Consider the following 24,272-nt stretch of genomic DNA (forward strand, 5'->3'; position numbering starts at 1 on the left):
CATAAGAGAAAAGACATTCAAGTGAAATGCCACAACATCAGGTCCCTTTCAGTACAAAGGTGTTGCCATTGTTCAATAATGGGAATCATTTGTTCAAATGGTATTCAAGCAAGTGGATCAATTGTTCATAACTTGTAGACACTCTTGATGATGTAACTTATGCCAAATAGAATTGTATTTAGACTTGTTCAGACCAACAGAAGAAATTCTAACTTTACGACCTAAAAGAGCTTGTTGGTATTGCTAGTATTTTTTACTGCTTTTGCCACCCTCATGAAATAGACAGGCAGAGAACATGGAATCTGCACGTCTGTACAGGACTGCCTTCCGTACATCAGCTCCAAGAGCCACCTGTTCTCGCGGGCGCCCACCTTGGCCCATGTGGAGGAGCAGAGCTCAGTCTCGGACCAGGTTTGGGATGATTACCAGGTGAGCCAAAATCATTGTGCTGTTACTGTTTTGTAGCCCAAACATTCTCATGGTTAATTGAAATACTGGGTTTACAGTTAAACCTTGTTATAACGAAGTCACATCAGACACGAAAATACCTTTGTCATATCTGTAGAGGGCTCAGCCCTTCAACCAACACAGGCGTCTAGCAACCCTGTGCTGCGAGCTGTGTATAAATTGGTTGACATGCGGTGCGCTGAGGTTGTGTTGTGTTCAGCTCAGTCTATGCTGCTGCCAGTCGTGCATCTGGCTCGTAGCAAGTGCAGCTTGGTGTTACAAGTGGTCATGGCATCACACAGTGCTTCATTTTCGTTGCCAATGAGGCCTCTTATGCCAGTAACTGCGAGGGCAGTACCTTCATCCACCATCTATGAAGCCTCCAGTCAGCAACTGCATAGTTGCCTTCGTCTGCCTCGCCAACGCCTCCTTTGGCCTCGCCAATGCTTGCCATCACCAGCTGGGCTACTACACGCAAGTCAGTTGCCTAAATGTCATAGCCGCCGCACTCAGCAGCTACCATGTCCTTGGAGGAGGATTTGTTGCAAACAGCTGCTCCACATACTGATTCATTGGAACTGGCCGCTGCACCCATACTGGTGACCGCATCATGGGCTGGTCTTTCCTTGCACCTGCCAGGTTGGTTTGACTTGGAGAGTGCTGGTTCGTGGTCAAACCTATTCGTAGACTAAACATTGCCTCGGGCCTTCAACATGCATTGGGAGATACCGTATTTATTTGAATCTAGGCGGATAGTTTTTTTCAAATAATCATATTGCAAACTCTAGGGTCAGCTTAGATTCGTGGATTTTAAGAAACGCGCCAGTTTTTCATTGAAACTGCTAAATATGGTGCATAGCTAGCGCCATATAGAAAAGTCAGTATCGCAGCCGCTACTAGCCATGCCAGTAGCCGACCGTACACAAGCGAGGTCGCCATTTTGACCTGTGTCGTGTTGGCTGTATCGGTGTGCGGCATGGTGTTATCGCAATGGCACCAACCTGGAGATGCAACTACAGTGCTGCTTTCAAGCGAAAAGTTGTGATAGCCGCAGAGGCATTGTCGAACCTTCAAGCTGGGCGGGACTTTGGCGTCGATGAGAAAAACGTCCGTTGTTGGAGGGGACAATGACAGCAGCTTTTTGCTTGCGCCGCAACGAGGATGGAATTTAGTGGACCAAAGAGAGGCCGTCACCACGAAGTGGAGACAGTTTTGGCCGACTTTGTTCGGACACAGAGAGCAGCTGCCCTTCCAGTGACAACAGAACTGCTCCAAGCGAAAGCTAGGGAACTTTCGGGGGAACGAGGCCTAACGCCAAAGGATTTCAAAGCCAGCCGGGGCTGGCTTCAGAAATCCATGAAGCACATCGGCTTCAGCCTCCGACTTCACACTTCAATCACCCAGAAGCTGCCAAGCGATTTCGAAGAAAAGCTGATAGCTTTCCAGTGCTGCGAAAGAGAGAAGCGGCAGGCTGCAACCTTGGGCAAATGGGCAACGCCGACCAGACGGCTGTGTATTTTGATATGCCAGTGGCATACACCGTGAATGAAAAGGGTGCCAAGGAGGTGAAGGTGCACTCTGTGGGCTACGAGAAGCAGCGCGCAACTGTGATGCTGTGCTGCGCAGCTGATGGACGTAAACTCCCTCCTTATATGATATGCTGCCTGCTCGAGAAACTTTCCCAAGAAATGTCATTGTGCGGGCAAATGAGAACAGGTGGATGTCGGGTGCGATGGGGGAAGAGTGGGTTAAGATTGTGTGGCGACGGCGTCCAGGAGCCCTTTTGACAAAGAACTCGCTCCTTGTCGTCGACTCTTACCGTGGACACTTGACCGACAATGTGAAGGCTGTGCTCGCCCAAGCGAACACGGACTTCGCTGTCATACCGGGCGGCATGACAGGCCAGTTGCAGCCAGGTGATGTCTGCATCAACAAACCTTTCAAGGATCGTCTGCAGAAATATTACACGGACTGGTTGACTGACGAAGACCACATGCTAATGGCAACGGGCCGCATCAAACGTGCATCGCTATTGCAGCTGGCGGGCTGGGTAGCTGCAGCATGGGACAACATCCCAGGTACTTTGATTGTGCGCGCCTTTAAAAAGCGCAGCATATCTAATGCGCTTGACGGTACCGAAGATAGTGCACTGTTTGAAAGTGACATTGACAAGGAACACAGCGATGAGTCTAGCAGCGACGACGACGTTGAATGAGCTCTGCACATTCAGATTCAATAAATGCTGTTTGCATTTTGTGAACACTGTCCTCGCTTTTTTTGTTTTGCCTACATTCGAAGTAATATATATATTTTTTTGTTGGCTTCGGACTTTAGGGAGCTTGCTTAGAGTCGGGGTCGGCCTAGATTCGAGTAAATACGGTATTCAACTTTGGACTCTGCTGTATTGCATGGGCCCGGAAGCTTGCCCGCTTCTTGCGACTTTTGGCCAAGACACATCTCTGAACGACTACTCGGTCATAGTCAATAAGTTCACGGTAGATTTCGTCCATCCCATCAATGACGTTTATGAGTACGTTCAGTTTCATAGACGAGTTCAGCAACCGGGTGAAACCATGGACAGCTTCTACATGGAACCCTAAAAACTGTATAAAAGGTGCAACTACCCTCCCTCTCAAGCCGAAGAGCGTCTTGTTTGCGACTGCTTCATAGTGGGACTACAGAATTCCTCACTTGCCGATAAGCTCTGCAGGAACCCTCAGCTGAGCCTAAAGGATGTGTGGATTCAAGCAAGGCAAGTGGAAGATGCCGAAAAACAGAAGAGTAAGCTTGGGACACACGCAACAGTGCAAAGTCCACTGAATCTCGATGCAGCCAAGCACCGTCGGTTCCAGCCGAGACGTGACAGCCATGCGGAGGTGATGCCAGCAAAACAGAAAGCCACTAGCCAGAGTTCGTGTGATTCCTGCGGTCGCGCCCCATATACCCCCTCCGAGTGTCCAGTGTGCAACTCGCAGTGCAACTACTGCAACAAAAAAGGCAATTTTGCTGATGTTTGTCGTGCTTGGAAAGCAAGACAGGCCAAGGTGTCTGCAGTCCAGCTGGATATATTTTACAGCTCGGGCAACGCCAAGTATGTTGAAATCACTGTTGACAACTACACGGAAGTCTTCAAAGACAGAGTTGACAACCTCTCGGGACTGGGTGCACAGCCACTCAACATCCTGGGATCCTTCACGGCGACTTTGCTATGGAACGGCAAGTACATTGCACAACGTGTGTATGTCGTCAAGGCCCTCTCAGTACTGTTGTCTGGCTTTCTGGCACTGGAAGCTCTGGCGGAAGTATTCACTAAATTGGAGGCAACGTCTCGTTTTTATCAAGTCAAGCTTGTGGAAGAATCGCAAGAGCTCACAAACTTTTTAACGCTGTTTGGGTACTACTGCTTTCCTCAGGTACCTTTCGGCATCACATCAGCACTAGAATTATTTGGAAGCAAATGTCAACAATTCTGGAAGGACTGGAAGGCATGGTCTCCATGATTCATGATATCCTGGTTTTTAGCCACTCTTTGGAAAAATATGACACTGGCCGTCAAGAAGTCCTCACAAGGCTTTGTCACCCGCCATGGTTGCTCAGTGGCTATGGTGTTGGGCTGCTAAGCACAAGGTTGTGGGATGGAATTCTGGCCACGGCAGCCACATTTCGATGGGGGTGAAAGGCAAAAATATCCGTGTACTTAGATTTATGTGCACATTAAAGAACCTTATTCCCAAGTCCCCCACTACGGCGTGCCTCATAATCAGGTCGTGGTTCTGGCACTTAAAACCCCATAATTTAATTTTTTTAAGGCTTTCTCAGGCTGGAATCACCTTGAATAACGAAAAATGCTGTATTTGCCAGAGAGAAGTTTTCTCTTGGGGTTAACATACCAGCGCAAGGCATCCAGCCAAAGCCCAACAGGCTCAAGGCAGTGAATGACACGAGTCCGCCCACAGATGTAGCTAGTGTGCGGCGACTCTTAGGCGTGGTCAATCAACTGGACCTCTTTCTCCCACATGCATCAGAAGCTACAGCCATGATCAGGGCTATTCTTGGCAAGAATGTCACATGGACATGGTCTCATGAGCATGAATCTGCATTTGCTGCAGTGAAAAACATGCTCACCTCCAACCATTGCATGGCAAAGTATATTCCTGCACACCCAATGATCGTCTCTGCCCATGCAAGGTCCTTTGGCCTGGGAACAGTCCTGCAAATGCAATGTTTGCTTCCTTGACAGAGTAAAGGTACAGCCAAACTGAAAAGGAGGCCTTAGTCACTGTGCAGGCCATTCGGACGTTTGACGCATTTCTGTGAGGCCTGTTGTTTGAGGTTGAAGCAGATCATCAACCACTAGCCTCACTATTTGGCAAGCTATACCTGGACGCATTGCCACCTCGCATCCAGCGTTTTAGACTCAAAGTGATGTCATGCCATTTCAACATGTAGCAAGTCCCAGGAAAGCCACTTACCGCAGCTTACACATTGTGACATGTCCCTATGAAGCCAGCAGATATTCCTCATCCTGTGGACAAAATTGAGGCATTGCCACTGAGGTCTTTTGGCAGCAGTAGCAGCGCTACAGCCAGAAGACGTCAAAATGGTGCACGCTCAAGGTGGTGAGTGCAGTGCACTAATTTTTCTCTGCCAGAATGGCTTCCCAAGGAGAAACAAGCTTTCGTTGCACCTTGTAAAGTACGCTGCTCTCATCAACTAGCTCTCACTCTGCAATGGCCTTCTTCTCAAAGGCATTTGTAGGGTTATCCCAGCCACCTTCCGGCCAAGTGTGTTGGTGCTGATTCACAAAGATCATTAAGGCATCAACAGATGTAGGTCCCGAACCCGTGAGTTGGTGTGGTGGCCTGGCATCAGTACAGACTTGAAGAATCTTGTCTCAGGTGTGAGGGGTTTGTTTCGTATCGTGTGAATCCAGTAGAGCCTCTCTGCAGCACAATGCGTCCAGATCATCCCTGGGAAGTGCTTGGCACAGACTTGCTCCATGTAATGGGACAGACTTTACTTCTTCTTGAAAAATCCTTCTTCTAGTTGACTAGTACTCGCAGTACCTGGAAATAGTCACTCTCTAGCCAACAACAGCATGCCGAGTCATGAAAATTTCAAAAAGCATCTTCTCACTGCATGGCATCCCAAAAAGGCTGCAATCTGACCACGGGCCTCCATTCCAGTCCAAGGGATTCACGCTCTTCATGGTTTCATATGGCATTGTACATGTCACAAGCAGCCCAAACTAACCTTAGTCCAATAGAGAGGCTGAGCGCATGGCACGCACAGTGAAGAGCTTGTTGCACAGTGACAAGCAGCGGACCCCTTCTTGAGCCTTGTGAACTACAGAGATGCAGTCAATGTCACAGTATTCAGCCCTGCACAACTTTTGATGGGCAGAAGACTCCAAACAAGGCTACCCTAGGAGGAGCAACAAGTGCATCAAAAGCAGCACGTCAAGATGTGGGTGACAAAGATGCTCAATCCAAGAAAAAAACGGGCAGCTGTCTTCGGTAGCCGACATCGCACCAGGGACTTACGGACACTTCAAGAAGGTACCCGGGTTTGGATGCAACCAGGAATGGTCTCGGCAGCAGTCCTCACCCCTTCATGGCGTCCAAGGTGTTTCACAATAGAAACAGAAAAGCGAGAAATCCTGCAGCACATCTGGCAAAACCTGGTCCTGTTCCAACCAGATGAATACAGGATTGCCACCTCAGAGGTGTACCGCAGGCCACAGACTCAATGCCTTCAAGAACTGGTTCATGGGGAAGGCACCGAGGCAACACCATGTCGGCAGCCTGTTAACACCAGCAAGTCCACAGCAAAGGAGTGCGACTACACTAAAAAGTACGACTACACCTAGAAGAACAAGGATGCCTCCCTTTAGAGCATTCGACCGCCACACAGGCCCAGTGCAAGAGATTAGGTACGGGCGATGAGTTGTACCACCTGATAGGCTGGACTGGTAAAGATGGTGGTCAGATATGTTCTTCAAAGCAGAAATGTAGAGGGCGCAGTCCCTCAACCAACACAGGCCTCTAGCAGCTCTGTGCTGCGAGCTGTGCATAAATTGGTCAATGGGCGGTATGCTGGGGGGTGTGTTGTGTTTGGCTCCGTCTACACAGGTCGTGCATCTGGCTCATAGCAAACGCCACAATATCTTATTTCATTATAAGCATATATTTGTAATGTGTATTGGAACAAACATTTTTGTTTAATTGGTTATACAATAAAACCTTGTTAAACCGTACCTGCTTAAACAGTTTTGTTTTTGGCATTGCGGCAAGTCTCCGACTCAGCGGCCATTGAACATAATGTGTTTTGTATCTGCATAAACCGTATCAGCTTATTGCGTACTTATCAGTTAACACATAGCATTTCCACTTTTCGTTGCGCAAACACGGCGGTACGTCATCTCTATCGGGCGGCTCGGCAGAACAACAAGCCTCAGAGATCAGAACAATGGCCTGCAAGTGCCCTGTGTGTTTGTACTTGAAGCCACATCAACATGAACATCAACTTGGCGCCGTGCGAGAGAGCGTTGTGGCGTCATGCAAGCAAGGACTCTCGTTATTGCTGAAGCTCGGATAAAAAAAGATGCCGGGTTCTCAGCGTAGAAGAAAAATTAGACATAGTTCGTGCTATCAAATGTGACACAAAGAAGTCTGCACTAGCACGCGACATGGGTCTACTGTTGACTATGGTGTGTGGCATTTGGAATGCGAAGAAGTTGCTCTGCAGCACTGCTGCGACCGCGAAGAGATGTTGGCTACGAGGTGCGACTTTTCGCCATCGTTGTCTTTGTTGTTGCCTAAGTGTCACCTAGCGACAGTGATAAGGGCAACACGGGAAGTGACAGCACAGGCGATTCAGGTCCGACAGTGGCAGAAGTTGCGCGTTACATTAGCCTCATGAATGCAATTGTTGCGACGAGAACAGCACCCAACAATAAAAAAGGCGCCCCACGACTTCTGAAATGCTACCGTGCCTGTGCACGGAGAATATGCAACGTCAGCGAGGAATCTGCCATACGAGTGTTTGCCGAGAAGAGGGGGCTGGCTCGCTGCTTCAGTAAGTTTGAGGCCGCTGTCAATGCTACTAGGCCACCACAGCATCAAACGAAAGTAACACTTTTGTCGCACGAAGGGAATAAATACTGCACGTCTTCTTCCCCTTTCATCGCACTCTCTCCGAGTTCCGTTTTTGGCAGGTAAGTAGGTGATCTCATGCTATTTCGGCTAAGCAGTACTACTGTTTAGTACATACTTTTTCCGAGCCCTGGCCAACTACGGTTTAACGAAGTTTCACTGTACCCATGTTTATTGTATCGAGATTCCACCCTATATTGTAGCTGTTCATGGAGAACATTGCAAGTTACAGTAAAGGGACTGGGCCAGAAGTAGTTTAAGTGCACTGAAGTCGCTAAATCTGAAGATTGCACAAACCATAAACCTCCATGTTGGCCATTTGTGGGATTACCCTCTCTTTGCACCGTGTGGTAGGTTGAAACTCTGCACATATTACTTTGTTTCTTTCTTGACACCTGAAAGCACTAACTTTTAACTAAACCTTTTAACTTTTAACTAACTTTTAACTTGCCCAAATGATAGCATGTGCACCCAGGCATGTTAAATGAATCCATTAGTGCTCAAATTTTTAAAATCTGCTTTCTCCTTAGATGTAAAATTCACTGTAGAGAACTTCGCAGGTGAAGTGCTTGCTCTGTCCTGGGGCACATTCAGTACAGTTCACTCTTAAAGGAGGCACCCAGTTAAAACTTGGTCACTGAATTCAGCGGAGATCTGACTAAAGGCAGGCATACTGCAGTTTCCTCCCTGGCCCTTCATACAAGACCCTGTTTTCTCATAAAGTTGATCCAGCATTGTTCTTAATGCCACTTGGGTGTCGTTTAGGTTAAGAGCAGACCATATATACTGTGCATGTGTAGCTTTGATGGGTTATCAATCCTAGCCAACAGCATTTGCAAAAATGTGTTTTCATTTTTAACAAGAAAGTATGTCACTGATAGATTTGAAAACACAGTGTGCACCTCTACTCGTACAATGCAGGACCCACCGTACTTCAGCGAGCCCTACTCCGAGCAGACTGCAGATGAGGACCAAGTGAAGAAGCTGCTAGACTTTGGGGACGACTACTGGGCCTTCATCGGGAGCCCATCGGACACTTCCTCGCTCAGCGGCCAGCCCAGAGACCTCCCAAGACGATCCCCACACAAGGGCCGCCCTGCCACCAAGGTGCTTAGACGTTTACATTGCGATAAAATAGGAGCTTAAAACCATTGGTGTCCATCATACTCGCTCAAGAGTGCACTGGTGAATGCTCACTCCACACTCATTTAGCAAAGTAGGGTGTTGGGCTAGTTGGTGCATAGCTGTCGAGGTTTAGGACAGAAAGAGCACCACAAACATCAGCCACACTCATTTCCCAGGTGCACGATAGAGCTTTTGTGAGCGACGAAGGATGCAAGGCAAATGAACCGTATGAAGTGGACCTGAGTAAGAGGAGGAGTGAGGGCCAGTTAACACGGGTATGAACGAAAGTCAGTGACAGTGATTTTAAGTGGACGTGCGTGACAGTCGGCAAGTGTGAGTAGACACAAGGATCATGTATGTGAGTGAGTGCCAGTAAATGTGAATGGAAGTCACTGTGAACGCCAGTGAGTGAGTACGTAGGCTGTGAAAATATTGATGAGTGAGTATGAGCGAGTATCGGCTTTTTCTGCTGACCTATGCTCGAAATGGACGCTAGGAATTCACATTCCTAACACGAAACAGGTTGGGACAATGCAGCTTCTTCGGCACTGCTGCACATGGGAGATATTAATTTCATGCAAGTTTGATCTTAGTAAATGGAAAATCGGACATCCTCCCGTTCGTAGCAATCGCTACAAAGGAAACCCCATACAGGTTCCTCGAAAGAAAAGCCTCAGAGTTGAAGAAAAATTTGTCCTGGTCAACTCTGAGGCTTTTCTTTCGAGGAACCTGTATGGGTTTCTTTTGTAGCAATTGCTACGAACGGGTGGATGTCTGATTTTCCCTTTATTAATTACATCTCTCCACCTTGCGGGTTTCCACAGAACTGCTACGTCAAGTTTGATCTTGTTGTGGTCATTGCAAACGATAATAGCTTCTTTTGTGGTCTTCACATTCCTAAGGTCAGCTCTTGTTTAGTGCACTTGATTTGCTTAATGATGAATAACATTGTAAGGTTTCTCTCTATATATCCTTTTAGCATGTTAAAATAAATGAGCTGTTGCCAGTGCTTTACAAAGTATAGCCATTTGTAGTGTACCAGGAAAAACCTCTATCGGAAAGGTAGCAACTTTGGCACTTGGATTGCTTAGCACTTCAGCATGGCAGTGAAGTAGCAAGGACTGCTGGAAGCATGGCAAACCTGCCAATTGTGTACCTCATTGTCGTACCGTATTTACACGATTGTAAGTCGACCCCCCCATATCGCGTGACAGGAAAAAAAAAAGAGAGAGAGCGAACCTGAGGGTGCATTCGATAACGAAAATTTATTAGTAGCTGACATGGTCACTGGACTACTCATCCTCACTAGGGATGCCATCGTCATTGTTGCTGCAGTCCCACAGTGCGTCGTGGTCCAGCGAAATTTCACATTTGGCAAACGACCGCACCAGGACATCTTGTGGAACAGCAGCCCACGCCGAATGCACCCAACCACACGCAGCCGTCAGGGAGGCTCTTTTGACAGGTCCGGTTGGCGTAATTTCGCGGTCTTCTGCCGCCAGCCACTCATTATACTCGCAGCGGAGCAGGGCCTTAAAATTAAGGCGAAGGTCCGGGCTTGTTTCAAGAACATCTCGCACTTCACTGGCAGGGACCGATCACGCATTTCAGCGACGTACGCCGCAAGCTTAGCCTACAGCTCCGGAAAGCGTCCAGACTTCGGCACGTGAAAACTTTCTCACTTGCCGTCACAGGTGAAAATTTCGCTTCGCTGCAGTCGCCACTCTCGCACCACTCGTTCAGAAACATCGAAATTGCTGCCCGCTGCACAGTGATCTGTTTTTTCGGCGTAAAGGATGGCATCCCTCTTGAATGCTGCTGTGAATGAGTGCCGAACGATTAGTGGGCCTGGAGCACTCATGACGACTGGGGAAGCATAGAAGTAGCACGTAGCCGGCAGTCAAGTGGAACGCGTCAAACCAATGCCAATGCCTTTCAACAGAGAAAGAGAAACCTGCGAGTGGTGTCTGCTCTTCCATGAACTACCGATACTCCCCGCAAGCGCCGCCGTTCCGAGGGTGCCGCCGCAAATGGGAACAGTGGCGCTTCCATCAACTATCAAGCCCCCCCCCCATGAGTGTTGCATGCACTGTAAAACTCTCAAAAATGTTGAAAAACCCTTCCGAAAGCGAACAAACATGCGGGATAGCGAAAAGAGCAAACGTATAATTGTAACTACGTTGTAGCACCCGTTGGTCTCGCTTTTTTGGCGGGGCCATGTTTTCGTTTCGATTTTAAGTCGACCCCCCAACTTCAGACTTTCCAATTTAAAAAAAGTAGTTGACTTACAACCGTGTCAATACGGTAAGCTAGATAGATCTGCATTGCACATGCTCTGAAGATTCTTCACCTAGGCCAAGTGAGATCTCAATTGTTGACTTGTTTTGATGTATTATTGGAATTATGACTTATTTAAGGTCTTAAAATTCTACATTGGTAGAGTACATAAAGTTCATATGTAAGCTCGATTCCTGGTTGAAATCTGTCCTGGTTTCATCGTTGCTTTCATTTGTGCAGCCTGGGGGCACTACGGAATTTGACTCGGATTCAGACATCGAGGACCTTCACCACCTGTTGGGCCAGAGCACTCGTGCTTATACCTTCATTCGCAACAGCCTGCATAAGATCGCTGCCTCTGGCATGGATGCTCCTCAGGGGCCCCGGGAGAAAATGTCACCACCTAAATTTGTGAGTACTACCTCATTAATCTCTTGAAATCGAATTGAATTCTGATGTTTTACATGCTAAAACCACAATTTGATTATGAGGCACGCAATAGTGGGGGACTCCGTATAAATTTTGACGATCAGGGGATCTTTAACATAACCCCTATACAAAGGACATAGCATTTTTTTTTTTTTTCATTTCACCGCCATTGAAATGTGGCTGCTACGGCCGGGATTTGATCCTGCGACGTTGTGCTTAGCAGTGCCAAACCATAGCTACTAAGCTACCACGTCGGGTATTAAGCTCTTGGACATCGGCTCAATTATTGTGCCTGTAGTTTAGCAGGGAATGGAATGTGCATGCCCACGAGTTGAAGACCAATGGGCGCATTTCGTTGCAATTCATTTTGTCTTCTGTGCTTTTTACCTTTCATCACTGTCCTAATGCCACCGTAATCACCAGGATTTGTCACTTAGCGTGATGGTTGTAAAAAAAAATGCCAGTACGATCTGAAGGTGATTCAGGGAAAACACGGGGAATGCGGGAGGTGGAAATTCAGGACGATGAGCAAAACGAGAACAAGATGAAAGCAGGAGCCAACGTTTCGACAAGTGGACTTGTCTTCAAGACTGAGGGTGATTGTCACTCAGGCAATAGCTTCCCGATAGACTCGCTGAGATATACTTCCGGGCACACTTGTTGGTTAGCTCTTTTGGTAAATGCTACAAGGCATGCGAGTATTGTGATGATGTGCTGCCTCCAGGATCAGCCTGCATTAAAAACCACATTGAAACCCTGGCAGGAACAGATGCAGTGCACAGGTATGAGGAATCACCCAATGAAATGTGCAACCTTTGATTACGCCATCTCCTGTACAGGTCCAGTTTACTGAGCCAGACAGCTTTCCACGCAGAGTGCTGCGAAGAGCCAAGGAAGGCGTAACATTTATAAAAGGAATTGGAAATTAAATGAAACACTGCAAAACACTGGCCAACTGCTCCACCTATGCTTTGAGCCCAGCATTGCCAGCTTAGCAAACACCCAGAACAGTGCCATCCCTTCAGCCCTTCGGCATTTCGGGGCATAATGGAAAGTTGGGTCAGTTTGTATGTATTCATAGTATCTTTTAGAAAATTCCAATCATTCATACAATGATGCCATAGGTCATTGAGTACCTCTACTACAATTTCTTTACTCTGCAATGACTTGGGTCCATATAAACATCTTCCAGGACTTGTTTGCGAACATGCTGTATCGTATGTAGCTTAGTTAAAGGCCGCTCAGAACATGAGTCGAGGTAACCCCGCTGATGGAAAGATTGCCTATCACAGTGGCTAAATACAAGCCACGTTTTTTCTCATTAAACATGGATTTATATTTTTAATTCTTTGCAAAAAGTCACGAAAAATGACCTTTAGCACCCCACACGGCAAAAACATGAATGGGTATATAAGAGGTCTGTCATATGACCTTCTATTAGTGTACGCGGTTCCTAGTCTTTTTATTAGTATAGAAATGCAGTACACTTTCTTCTGATGCAAGTTTCATCTAAATTACAATGTCCCAATAGGCCTTGGTTTGTAGCAAGTAGAAAAGTGGCTCTGCCATCGCCTTCGTTTTCTATAAATTGGCTTGGCTCATCTATTGACAGAATAATCACGACGGGGGCCAGCGAGCCATGACGTAGGTTTGTACTTATGGAAAAACGCCGTACAAATATAAGAAAGGTTTTTACAACAACGCGAACTTATTGTACCAGCTTTTACAGCGAAGCTGTATACCTCTACCGTCCAAGCAAATTTTCGTGTTGTTATTAGCATGGTAAGCAAAAAAATACCTCCCCACACATGGGCCGATCTCGGAGATAGTGCAATACCAGGCCAACCCGCAGCAGAGGTGAAGGAGGCATTAATTACTCCCCATACCTGGGCTGATCCCAAAGATAGTGCAATGCTGGGTCGACCCGTGGCGGAGGTGAAGCAGGCGTTAAGCACTCCCCATACATGGGCCGATCCTGAAGATAGTGCGACGCCGGGCCGACCTGCGGCAGAGGTGAAACGAGCATTAAGCACTCCCCACACATGGGCCGATCCCGGAGATAGTGCAATGCTGGGCCGACCCGCGGCATAGGTGACACAAACGTTAATTACTCCCCATACCTGGGCCGATCCCAAACACAGTGCAATGCTGGGTCGACCCGTGGCGGAGGTGCAGTTCACCATTAAGGGGCCCACATACACAGCTTTGCTGGTCATCCATCTTCACAGAGTGGAAGGGCACTGAGTTTTTTATTTTCAAAAGTGGTTGAAAAGGTCACAATGTAAGTGGTTAACCACAGTTGCACTCACTTCGGTGAAAGCAGAACGATGAGCGACTTTTACAATTTGTGAGGCAGGCTATCAACATCGCTTTCAGTTCTCAGCGTTGCTGGAGGAGGGACTCTCACTCTTTTGGAGGCTTCTTAGGTCTAAAAATTCTGCTTACAAAATGTCCACGTGCTTTTGATAGTAACCACTGCATGTGTAAACACTACCGATGGTGAGCTTTGCGTTGCGCCATAAAAAAACTAGGTCCTTAAATATCGGTTGTCAGTTCGTCTAAAGCAATTCCATTGCCACGAGGTCATCATGTCATTAATGATGAAGTGTTCCACAGGCGGAGCTGGTGGCCACCTGCCAGACCAACCTGCACTGGTTGAAGATGATCCGCATCCACCTCCAGAATGGAGAAGACTCACCACAGCTACAAAGTGAGTTTGGTGCTGCGAGCACCAGCTGTTTTTTTCTAATTTCTGGGTATGCTTTGTATGGGGTATATGTCTGCATAGGTGCCGTCTACAGGGGGTCTCCGGACTCCGAGCCCACTAAGGAGTTTTCCAGAGTGCCCCCGCCCCCCCCTGCAATGCCGAAGCCTCCTCCCCCCTCCCCCCCACCTAAAGTGTCATTGCCAGAGTTTTGTCACCCATATCATGTGAGGTTTCTTTTGAGTTGCCTCAACCTTTTCGCTTAAAACTTATTGTGGCTAATAGCTTACTGCTTCATTGTTGGCGCTGACATGCACAGCTTTTAATTCCTAATTTCGCATTATTTCTGCCAATCCTAACATTAGGAGGACAAGCGCATTAGAAGCAACAGCGGCAGCTGCCTCATGTGTATTTTCTATTAAAACGACGTGTAAACTTCAACATTGTATTTAATTTCCACCGTAGACACCATGCACATACGCAATATGTTTAAATATATTCACAGGATAAAGTTTATTATATATTTAATAGAGAAAGAGTTAGCCAATTAACAATTATATCTAAAGGTATGGATAGCCTATGCCTAGAGAATGAATATGTTGCTGTATGTTCACCTCGCTTCAAATTGATTTGCATGCTCTTTTGGCTCTGAAAAAGCCTGTAGACTTCAGTGACTCCTTCGGCAGTCTCTTTTATCAACGGCGTGTGAAATGCACGTGAATGATATGTGTCTTAGTATCGCTCCTCTTTTCAGTAAGTAATGCTAACGACTCACGAAAAAAAAAGGAGAACACTTCTAATAATTTACAACATTTATTAGAAATTGAAACATTGTCACTTGCATGCAGAGATCATAAATATACACAGGGTTTCCCAATTAACTATCATGAACCAAGATTTAAAAGAAAGAGCAATGCGTTACTCAGAAAAAACCTAGTGCATATTGTTTGCAGTATAGTGGAGCAGCTGGCAGTAATTTTTTGGTTACCGAGGTTTCATTAGGTAACTGTAAATAATTATCCAACTCAAGACTTACAATCCTAATTATCAAAGTGTCAATGAGGCATTTGTAGGCGCAACCAAGGTACATCTAACTGTGGTGTTTTCAGTGACATACAAATTGCGCACTAATAACCAGTGTCGACTGGAACGAGCTTCCTCCCTCGATTACTGCCATTTCTGACGTTGACAAATTCAAGACCACTGTATTTTCGGCTGCTTTTAAAACTTATTATTGTATAATGATGTGCTGCTTATTTTTTGTACTTACCACTCCTTTCTGTAATGCCTTCAGGCCAGGAAAGCATTCAAAATAACTAAATAAATAAACCCTGCGATATATGGAAAATACCACGCGACTGCACTCCTACCCACATCATAAAGCAGGGCCCTCGAACAGGCTCCCGCTGAGTTCGCCAGAACGAAATAAAGCAAATAAAGAAAAACACTGTGATCGAGCTAGTTCCTTATCTGGCGCGCCCTGGCCGAAGTAACGCATTGCGGTTGGTGTTAGTTGGAAACAGGCTGTTATAGTTGTTGTCTTAGCGTAGATAAAGTGGAGAAATGGTTTTCTTTCTTTTTCTTTTTTTTTTTTTTGCCACTACACTTTTCACCACAAAAGTGAATTGACAACATTGGTGCAAAGGTTTCAAAGCTTCACCTGCAAGGTGAAGAGAAGTAATTAATAAAGGGAAAATCAGACATCCACCAAGCGAGCTCCCACTGAACTGTTATGTCAAACTGTTGCCTTTGCCTCAAGTTGTTGACGAATTCGACTTCGCCCTGCCATCTGCTAGCCGCCTGGTTAGCTCAGATGGCAGAGCGGCTGCCCCGGAAAGGCGGTGGTCCCGAGTTCGAGTCCCGGACAAGAACAAATTTTTCTTCACCTGTGAGGCTTTTCTTTCGAGGAACCCATATGGGTTTCCTTTGTAGCAATTGCAACGAACTGGTGGATGTCTGATTTTTTTCCTCTTTATTAATTACGTCTCTCCACCTTGCGGCCTTTCGCAGAACTATTACGTCACAACTGCCACTATTCACCAGGTTTATCGAGGCTCGGCACTGAAGGAAGATTGCGTTAAAAACATTGCATATTCAGAGGCTGCCGATGCCAGCACGGGACTGATGCGAGCGACACGCGCTCCTCCGACAAAGAGCGGAGTGCACGTCGCCGAGTGTCCTGTTTCGCAGACTGGCCGCGCGCAGCGACTACCGTGCAAGGCGGCTCGCCTTTTTGCTGCCGGCAGAGTATAGAGAGAACCAACTCTGTGTTCATTTAACCGCGACATAATTGTCCAGACGCTAAAATGCTCACGAAAATAAACGCTTTATGAATCGTAGTGTTTTCATTGCAAGCGCCGTCAGCTGCTGCTTCGACAACCGGGAGCTAGGCCTACCAGCTCGAGCGATCGGCGGCTGCCAACAAAGTTAGCACGCTGAGCATGATGGTCTGCTTAGGAGAGTTTATTCTGTACTAATATGGCCCATCTGCAACAAATCAAAGCTTCACGGAGTTGTTTGTCTTATTACGATGATCCTTTTTCGCGTACGGTAAATACGGGAGTGTCTCAAACGGGACGCCGTTCTCTCGACTGTACGCACTAACTACCACCGATGAAGACGGTAGGCCTTGCGCGCTGGCTGTGGGTGTCACTGGTTACGAAGCTGCTTCTGCTAGAAATTGAACGCATAGTCATTTGCGAACTCTTTAACGCATGCATCAATATTAAGAGGCTAAATGAAAAATACATTTGGATATATCTATACACTGCCGGAAGAAAAATTGGGGGACGCTTAAGCTTCGCCTTCAAGAGTGGAACGCGTCCCTGTCGACCCGCCAAGGGGTGTAGGCAATGCGCTACGGCGCAGCGATCACTTACGAGGCGCCCCGCATCGGACTTTGCACCCACCCATCACGCGGTGAGCGTCGAGCAACGCAGTGTTCGGTGCGGCAACGAAACGTGCGCCTGAGCAAGCGGAACGAACCAAAGAACTCGGTGTCTCGGAGGGGGAAACGATGTACGCCAGCCAAACGTCGTGATCGGCACGGGCAGAGAGATAGACAGATAGTGATCTAAAGAAAGGAAGGAAGCTTGATTCTGCAACCCGTGTGGGAGCACGGCGAAGCGTCGTCAGGGGAGAGGGAGTCCGGGCCGCGACGCGCCTCGCACCGGTCCCCGCACAGCCTTGGTTGGATGGATGGAAGGTAGGAGCGTCCCCTTTTAAACGGGGCGATGGCAGTTGCCACCATGCTCAGATTTTTATTTTGCCTTTAATTTTTATCTGTGTTGCGTGTTATTGAATTTCTCGATTTTCTTTAAATAAGTCTTCCTACCCTTCTAACCTTATGTCACCTCTGCTTTTGAGCCACCAATCCTCCAATCGCCTTTTGCTAATTTCCACCGCATACTTATTTACATGACTATTATCATCTCTGAACCCTAAGGCCTCAGGAAGGGTGACTGTGGCCGCATCGACATCAGGCTTGATACCATCACATTTTAGTATGAGGTGTTATATTGTTTCTACATATTTACCACACACAGTACATGTGTCTTCTTCTTCGTTAAATTTCTTTTTATAGCTCCGCGTTCTAAGACATCCTGATCTAGCTTCAAAGAGTAGGGCACTGCCTCTTGAGTTATCATAAAACGCTTCCTTCCTGATCTGCTGTTTCCTGTATCGATATAGTAGTTCCACACTATGCTTCTTTTCCATTGAATTTATCCAATTTTTAACCTGTCGTTTAATGCTCTGTCTTTCTTCGTCCTCGAACGTGTCTGGAATACTTACTGGTTAGCTTCCTAGTTCTTTTCCGCTATTGTGAGTCAACGCTCTTTCTGTATAGGTATTTAAACACCTTAGCTGCCCACCTGTTATCGTCCAATTTCCTCAGACGTTTTTCGTATAGGATTTTACTCTGAGCTTCCCGTGCTTTGAACGATGTCCAGCCCATATCTCCCTGTCCTGCTTCGTTTGTGGTTTTGCTGTGGCCACCTAGTGCTAACCTTCCCACAGCTCTCTGATTTACTTCTAGTCTCCACTGAACCTCTGCTATGGTGGCTAGAAGGGTTCTAGCCACCACACCTCTGCCCTTAAACACAGGACCGCATTCCCGAAAGTAAGCCCTGGCACCATTACTCCCTTCCAAATACCTCTCAGTACCTCATACCTGTTGTACCCCCACAATGCCTTATGTTTCATTATCCCGCATCTCTTCGCCATTTTGCTATGAGAGACTGTTCGTGCTTTTCCGTGTACATGTGCCCTTTGTTTATCCATATCCCGAGATATTTGTATTCGGCCACTCGGGGTATTTCATGGCCTTGTATTGTAAGCTCCTGATCAGTTGTCTCATTGAAAAGCATCCCACCGGACTTAGCTGCACTAAATCTGAAACCTAAACTGTCTCCTTCGTCCCCACAGTAATTAACCAGAGTTTGCAAATCTTCCTGGCTATCTGCTAACAGTACAATATCGTCCGCATACATTAAACCCGGGAGTCGTTGCCCAATGCGTGCGTGTCGCGCCACCTGTGGGGGCAGCGCCGTACATTGAGAGGAGGGGGTCTTCTGTGTTTGCCGCAAGATGGCCCTTTCTTCGTGTTGTCGACAAATTGGACTTCGCCCTGCCATCTGCTAGCCGCCTGGTTAGCTCAGATAGTAGAGCGGCTGCCCCGGAAAGCCGGTGGTCCTGGGTTCGAGTCCCGGACCAGGACGAATTTTTCTTCAACTATGAGGCTTTTCTTTCGAGGAACCCGTATGGGTTTCCTTTGTAGCTATTGCTACGAACGGGTGGATGTCTGATTTTCTCTTTATTCATGGCTCTGCGCGTGTGCGGAAAGCGCAGAAGAAATGTAGCGGAAACGCACTTCGCTACTCGTGTAACTGCGACTTCTGTAAGTTACATGTTCATAATTACCGATATACACCGCAGTATAACTTTCTATGGCTCGTTTCTAAGGCAACACCGCATTCACTAGAGGCGCTTTTGTACCGCTTTGAAGCATCAAACTCGTGGCTGAGTGGTAGCGTCTCCGTCTCACACTCCGGAGACCCTGGTTCGATTCCCACCCAGCCCATCTTGCAAGTCGTTTTTTATTCATGAAGTGCCTCCCGGGATTATCGCTTACGGCCAACGCCACCGACGCGACCGGCTTTTCTGCGACACGAGCTCCTTAACGCTCTCGCGTTAAAAGAGCACACCAGGCGAACTCCGTTGCATGTGGTCGCTCCGCGCTGCCTGTCGGCGAAACCAAACTGCCCTCGGATGGTGTGTTTCGATCACTTCAGTGGCGTAGTACTGGGCGCTGATTGTCATATGAGGCGCGCTTTTGACATCACTTCATAATATTTGTTATAATTACATGTCAGCAACAACTGTGTGACACCACTGCGCTTTCGCAAGCGCTGTCCGACCTCGTCCATCTTGGCCTTCCCACATTCCGGCAAAAAGGCGGCTGCGTTCAAGGGTGTCTCGAAGCTTGCAGGCCGAAATAACCTCGCGACGCTGGCATGTGACAATTCAATAGCAGCAGGCGCTATGAGAACTGGCTCTGCGAGGAGCGAGAAAGTTGTGTGCTGTGATGGCATCTCCGGCCGTCACTTATCTATGATGCTTTCCTCGCCGGATAGCTCTTCTCAGACGGCAAGTGAAATATACTCGTGCTCCGTTTGATAGTGAAGCAATTTGTGCACAATAATGCAACACAACTAGCCGGCCTTTTCACGAACACACCGCTATCAAAACCACCACAAACCGTCGTCTCAAGGCGCGCTAGGGCTGCGTTGGTTGTTCGTCTGCTTCTCATACCTAACCATGCAGAGGGCACTCGTGACAGCCGTGCTCGCGCATGCGCAACGGTATTTTTGCAAACCGTCCAATGATAGTCTGCTAAAAGGTAGCCCTAAGAACCAGTTCACGGTTTCGTTGTGCTCGTTATTTAGGAAATGCTGGCTGAGAATTCATGGTACGTGTATCGTGCAAGCTCCTAGTGGCAGACGACATAGCGCTGCGCTCTGCCAACTCATTTACGCTTGTGATACTGTCTGTCGGCTGAGAATGAAAAAGAATGGCATTAACAAATTACTTAAAGTATTCCGTAAGCGCCCGGCCCCGCACGTTTATACTTTAGAGCTTGCCCTGTAATATTGAATTTATATTTTATATTTCATTAGCAAGCAGAAACGTTCTGCAGTTCCTCGATTAGCTCGTCACATGATGTTGTGACTCGGGGTCCGAAGACGTGGGACTCTCTTTCCTCGTGGAGAAATAAGTGAACGTGAGGCTGGGCCCGATATTGAGGGCGTTTGACAAACACGTTTATGTTTACATATGTACAAGAAAATGCAAAGTAATACAGAAAAGTTGATGAAGTTGTAGTCGCCGATCACTCCCGCCATCTGTTGCTCCTTTCATGCCTTGCGTGATCATTGTTCAATCACTTCACCCAATCCGGAGCCAGGAGACCGATGACATCAGGTCCCACCAATCCGGAGGTCGGTTGCAAAAGGGAAACATTGTCGGAAACGCACGCACGTCACTGGGCACAAACAGGGAAAAGAGGGGAACGTACGCTGACTCTGATCGTATTCTGATAGGTAATGGCCGGATCATCGCACTGACCGCGTCTCCGGCTTGGACATGCCAATTCGTGCGGCTGACAGCTGATGGCCGTATCATGCTAATTGCTCAAACCTCACCTGAACGAGGTACTCTTGCGCTGGTCATTAAAAATCCGTGTCGACAACCATTTTGATGAGGCCGTCGGCCCGTTCCCCATAATCGTGCAAGCCGTGACCGAAGGGTGTCGCGGGGCGAACGGCCGATCACAACAACGTTCACTTCAGAGGTGTGTGATGACCCACTTATGGGGACAAAGGTTCGTGTACCCAATTGTTCGGTTGGTTCTCTTAGGCGGAGCCTCCGAGAACCCAATTGAGGACAAAGCCGTTGGTTTGAACACACACACAAACACTTTTAATCAAACGAAAAAGAGGCATAAAGTAAATAGAAGGAAATAGAAAACATGCCTAAAATAAACACTCAAGCAGACATTGCGGCAAGGAACACACATAGGGCTTGCATGAGGTTAACGAGTGCGCGAGTCCGGGCTTGCCACAAGGGCGGGGACGCGTCACAGTCTCGACGCGGCGACAAGCTGGCGAAAGGAGTGGTGCCGGTCTCACCGTAGGTCGCGGTGTAAGCTGACCGACCGGGCGACCGGAGTGCGCCCGCTTTGGCTAGGCGAGAAAAAGCAGGCGGCTTGGTGGCGCGAGTAGACGGCGTCGGCGTTCTCGCCGGGCAGCTGGCGTATAACTCGGGCCCGTAACCCGACTGTTCTCGTCCTGCCCACTGGCGCAGAAGCTCACCGGCGTTGAGAAGCTGACGGCACGCTCGGGTAGACGGGCGACGCCATTGGCGACGCACAGGAACAGGCTGGCAGGAGGCCCCGGTCGGGTGAGATCCTGGTGGGCTCGGGTCCGGAACCCGACGGCCCGTCTTCAACGCCCGCTCCGGTGGCTGACCTCCTCCTGCCGTCGCTTCCTGGGACTCTCCTGGCGTCTCCCTGGCGTCTCCCTTGCGTGTCCTCTGCGTCTCCTTGCGTGACCTCTGCGCACCACGCTTTTTCATCGGGTCTGGCCGATTTGGCATTCTCGGATTGGCTGCCTGACGCCCCGTGGTCTTTTCTAATTGGTTGTTTTTTTCTTTTTCTTGTCTTTCATGCGCCGCGCGTTCTCGTGCCGGACGCTCTTCGGCGTCGTTGTTTTCCTTCTTCCACCTCGGCGCGCGTGCACTCAGTGTCGTCTGCTCCTGACCGTGCCGATCACCGCACCATGTCGCGCACCACACATCACAAGGTGGCACCCTCTCGTCTATTGGTCGCGTCCTCTTCCACCTCCGGCTTGGGAGTGGCCCATTTAGTGACGTAAGCTGAGAAGTGAACGGTTTGTTTTCCGAACCGTTATAAGATTCGGCCCCCGAACAAAAGTTTTGCCGCCGAGACTTTTAGCCCAAATGAAAGCTTTGGTGCTGAAATCGGTTGATACAACCTTGTTTTCAGGCAGAAACTAGCGGAATTTAAGATAATGAATTTAATGCATTTCTTGCCAAATACCGGGTCTAACGGCTGCGCTGCAAACTAGAGGAATGACTTTCTGTGACGCTGTCTGTGCCGATTACCGGCGTGCCAGCTATCGCCCGTCTTAGGATGACTGCACCCTACCCGTATCTCTCCACCCGCATGCACTCTAAAAACAGTAGCGCCCTTTGGGGAGTACATTTGCCACACAACGATAATCCCCGTCTTACTTGCTCGCATTTAACGCCGCGAGCCCCGCACTTCCCAGTCGCGAACGGCATGCGTGTTATCAGCATGACGGAGCATTCTCGACAGGACAGGAAAGTAGCGGGCGCGGTGTTTTCGAGAAAGGAAACGCAAGCGAGGCAGATGATGATTATTGTCGTGTGGCAAATATACACCCCAAAGGGTGTACATTTGCCTACACACTTAGAAAAATTAACACCCTTTGGGGCTTATCTTGTCCCACAACGATAATCGTCATCTGTCTTGCCCACGTTTCCTTTCTTTAACGCTGCGAGCCCGGCACTTCCCAGTCACGAATGGCATGCGCGTTATCAGTGTGACGCAGCAGCACCGAGTTTTCAAGAAAGGAAACGCAAGCTAGGCAGATGACGATTATTGTTGTGGGACAAATATACACCCCAAAGGGTGCAACCATTTTAAGAGTGAAGAGTGTGGACGGCGCCGGAGAGCAGCGACGACATCTGGACTGCGCAGTTGCCCACAGCCGCATACTTGTTTTCACAAGCGGAGCTTGTGCCCAAGTCTTCAAAATCGCCATTTGTGTTGTGTGCTGCTTTTTAATGTGACCACAACGCAGGATAATGTCTCTACACTCTAAAAACAGTTGCACCCTTTGGGGTGTATATTTGCCACACAACGATAATCGTCATCTGTCTTGTTCGCATTTCCTTTCTTTAACGCGGCGAGCCCGGTTCTTCCCAGTAACGAACGGCATGCGCGTTATCAGCATGACATAGCATTCCCGACCGGAAAGTAGCGGGCGCGGCGTTTTCAAGAAAGGAAACGCAAGCAAGGCAGATGACGAATATCGTTGTGTGGCAGATATACACCCCAAAGGGTTTTAACTTTTCTTGGAGTGTACACTCTTGGGCAAAAGTTCAACCCTTTGGGGTGTATCTCTGCCACACAACGATAATCGTCATCTGCCTGGTTTGCGTTTCCTTTCTTGAAAACTCGGCGCTCGCTACTTTCCTGTCGAGAATGCTGCGTCACACTGATAACGCGCATGCCGTTCGTGACTGGGAAGTACCGGGCTCGCAGCGTTAAAGGAAGGAAACGCGGGCAAGACAGATGACGATTATTGTTGTGGGACAAATATACACCCCAAAGGGCGCAACTGTTTTTAGAGTGTATGTCATGCTGATAACGCGCATGCCGTTCGTTACTGGGAAGAACCGGGCTCGCCGCGTTAAAGAAAGGAAATGCGGACAAGACAGATGACGATTATCGTGTTGTGTGGCAAAAGGGTATAATTTTGCTTAAGAGTGTATGAGGCTGCGCGCAAGGGTGTGAAGAAAGTATCGTCGGGCGAGAAAAACCGTGTCATACCTTTCTGGCAGAGCCGAAGCTTCGAAGAATATGGATTCGAGCTGCGAAGCTAACATGGGTGCAAAGAGTGTGCTATATGGGCTTGTTGATAGGTAATCTAGTAGTTGCAGTGCAACGACACGGACATAGGAGGCACACGAGAAAACACACAGCGCTGAACAACCAGCAGCGAACAGATGTTTACGTACGCCGCGTCTCTTCGCGCTAGACTTCAGGAACCGCCGTTGCGCACTCCAAAACAAATATAATCATCGAAACGTTTTTAAGTTATTTATTTATTTATTTATTTGCAAAGACCTTACAGGCCCCCGTAGGAGCATGGCATTAGGGGGGTATAAACGGAAACAGTACTATAAGAGCTAGTAAACATATTATGTAGCAAGTGGCACTTATACATTTTTAATACAAAGCATTCAAACACGAGATACAGCATACTTTCAAAATGTAACTGATGCACAGTACAAACCAGAATGCAACCGAG

At 48.0% G+C, this 24,272-nt stretch overlaps 1 protein-coding gene across 4 annotated transcripts in view; it reads left to right on the plus strand.

The window, feature by feature from the left end:
• The window catches only part of LOC126532996 (uncharacterized), a 671,944-nt gene that overhangs the window by 575,106 nt on the left and 72,566 nt on the right, over positions 1–24,272 (plus strand). For 3 of the 4 annotated variants that reach the window (XM_055071672.2, XM_055071674.2, XM_055071673.2), the window contains 4 exons: positions 283–429; positions 8,523–8,708; positions 11,244–11,414; positions 14,049–14,142. In XM_055071672.2, the coding sequence (XP_054927647.2) occupies positions 283–429; positions 8,523–8,708; positions 11,244–11,414; positions 14,049–14,142 (598 nt within the window). The remainder of the gene's footprint in view (positions 1–282; positions 430–8,522; positions 8,709–11,243; positions 11,415–14,048; positions 14,143–24,272) is intronic. The other variant, XM_050180179.3, reaches the window with a different exon arrangement.

The sequence above is a fragment of the Dermacentor andersoni genome, chromosome 7 (assembly GCF_023375885.2).
Source record: "Dermacentor andersoni chromosome 7, qqDerAnde1_hic_scaffold, whole genome shotgun sequence".
Classification (NCBI taxonomy): domain Eukaryota; kingdom Metazoa; phylum Arthropoda; class Arachnida; order Ixodida; family Ixodidae; genus Dermacentor; species Dermacentor andersoni.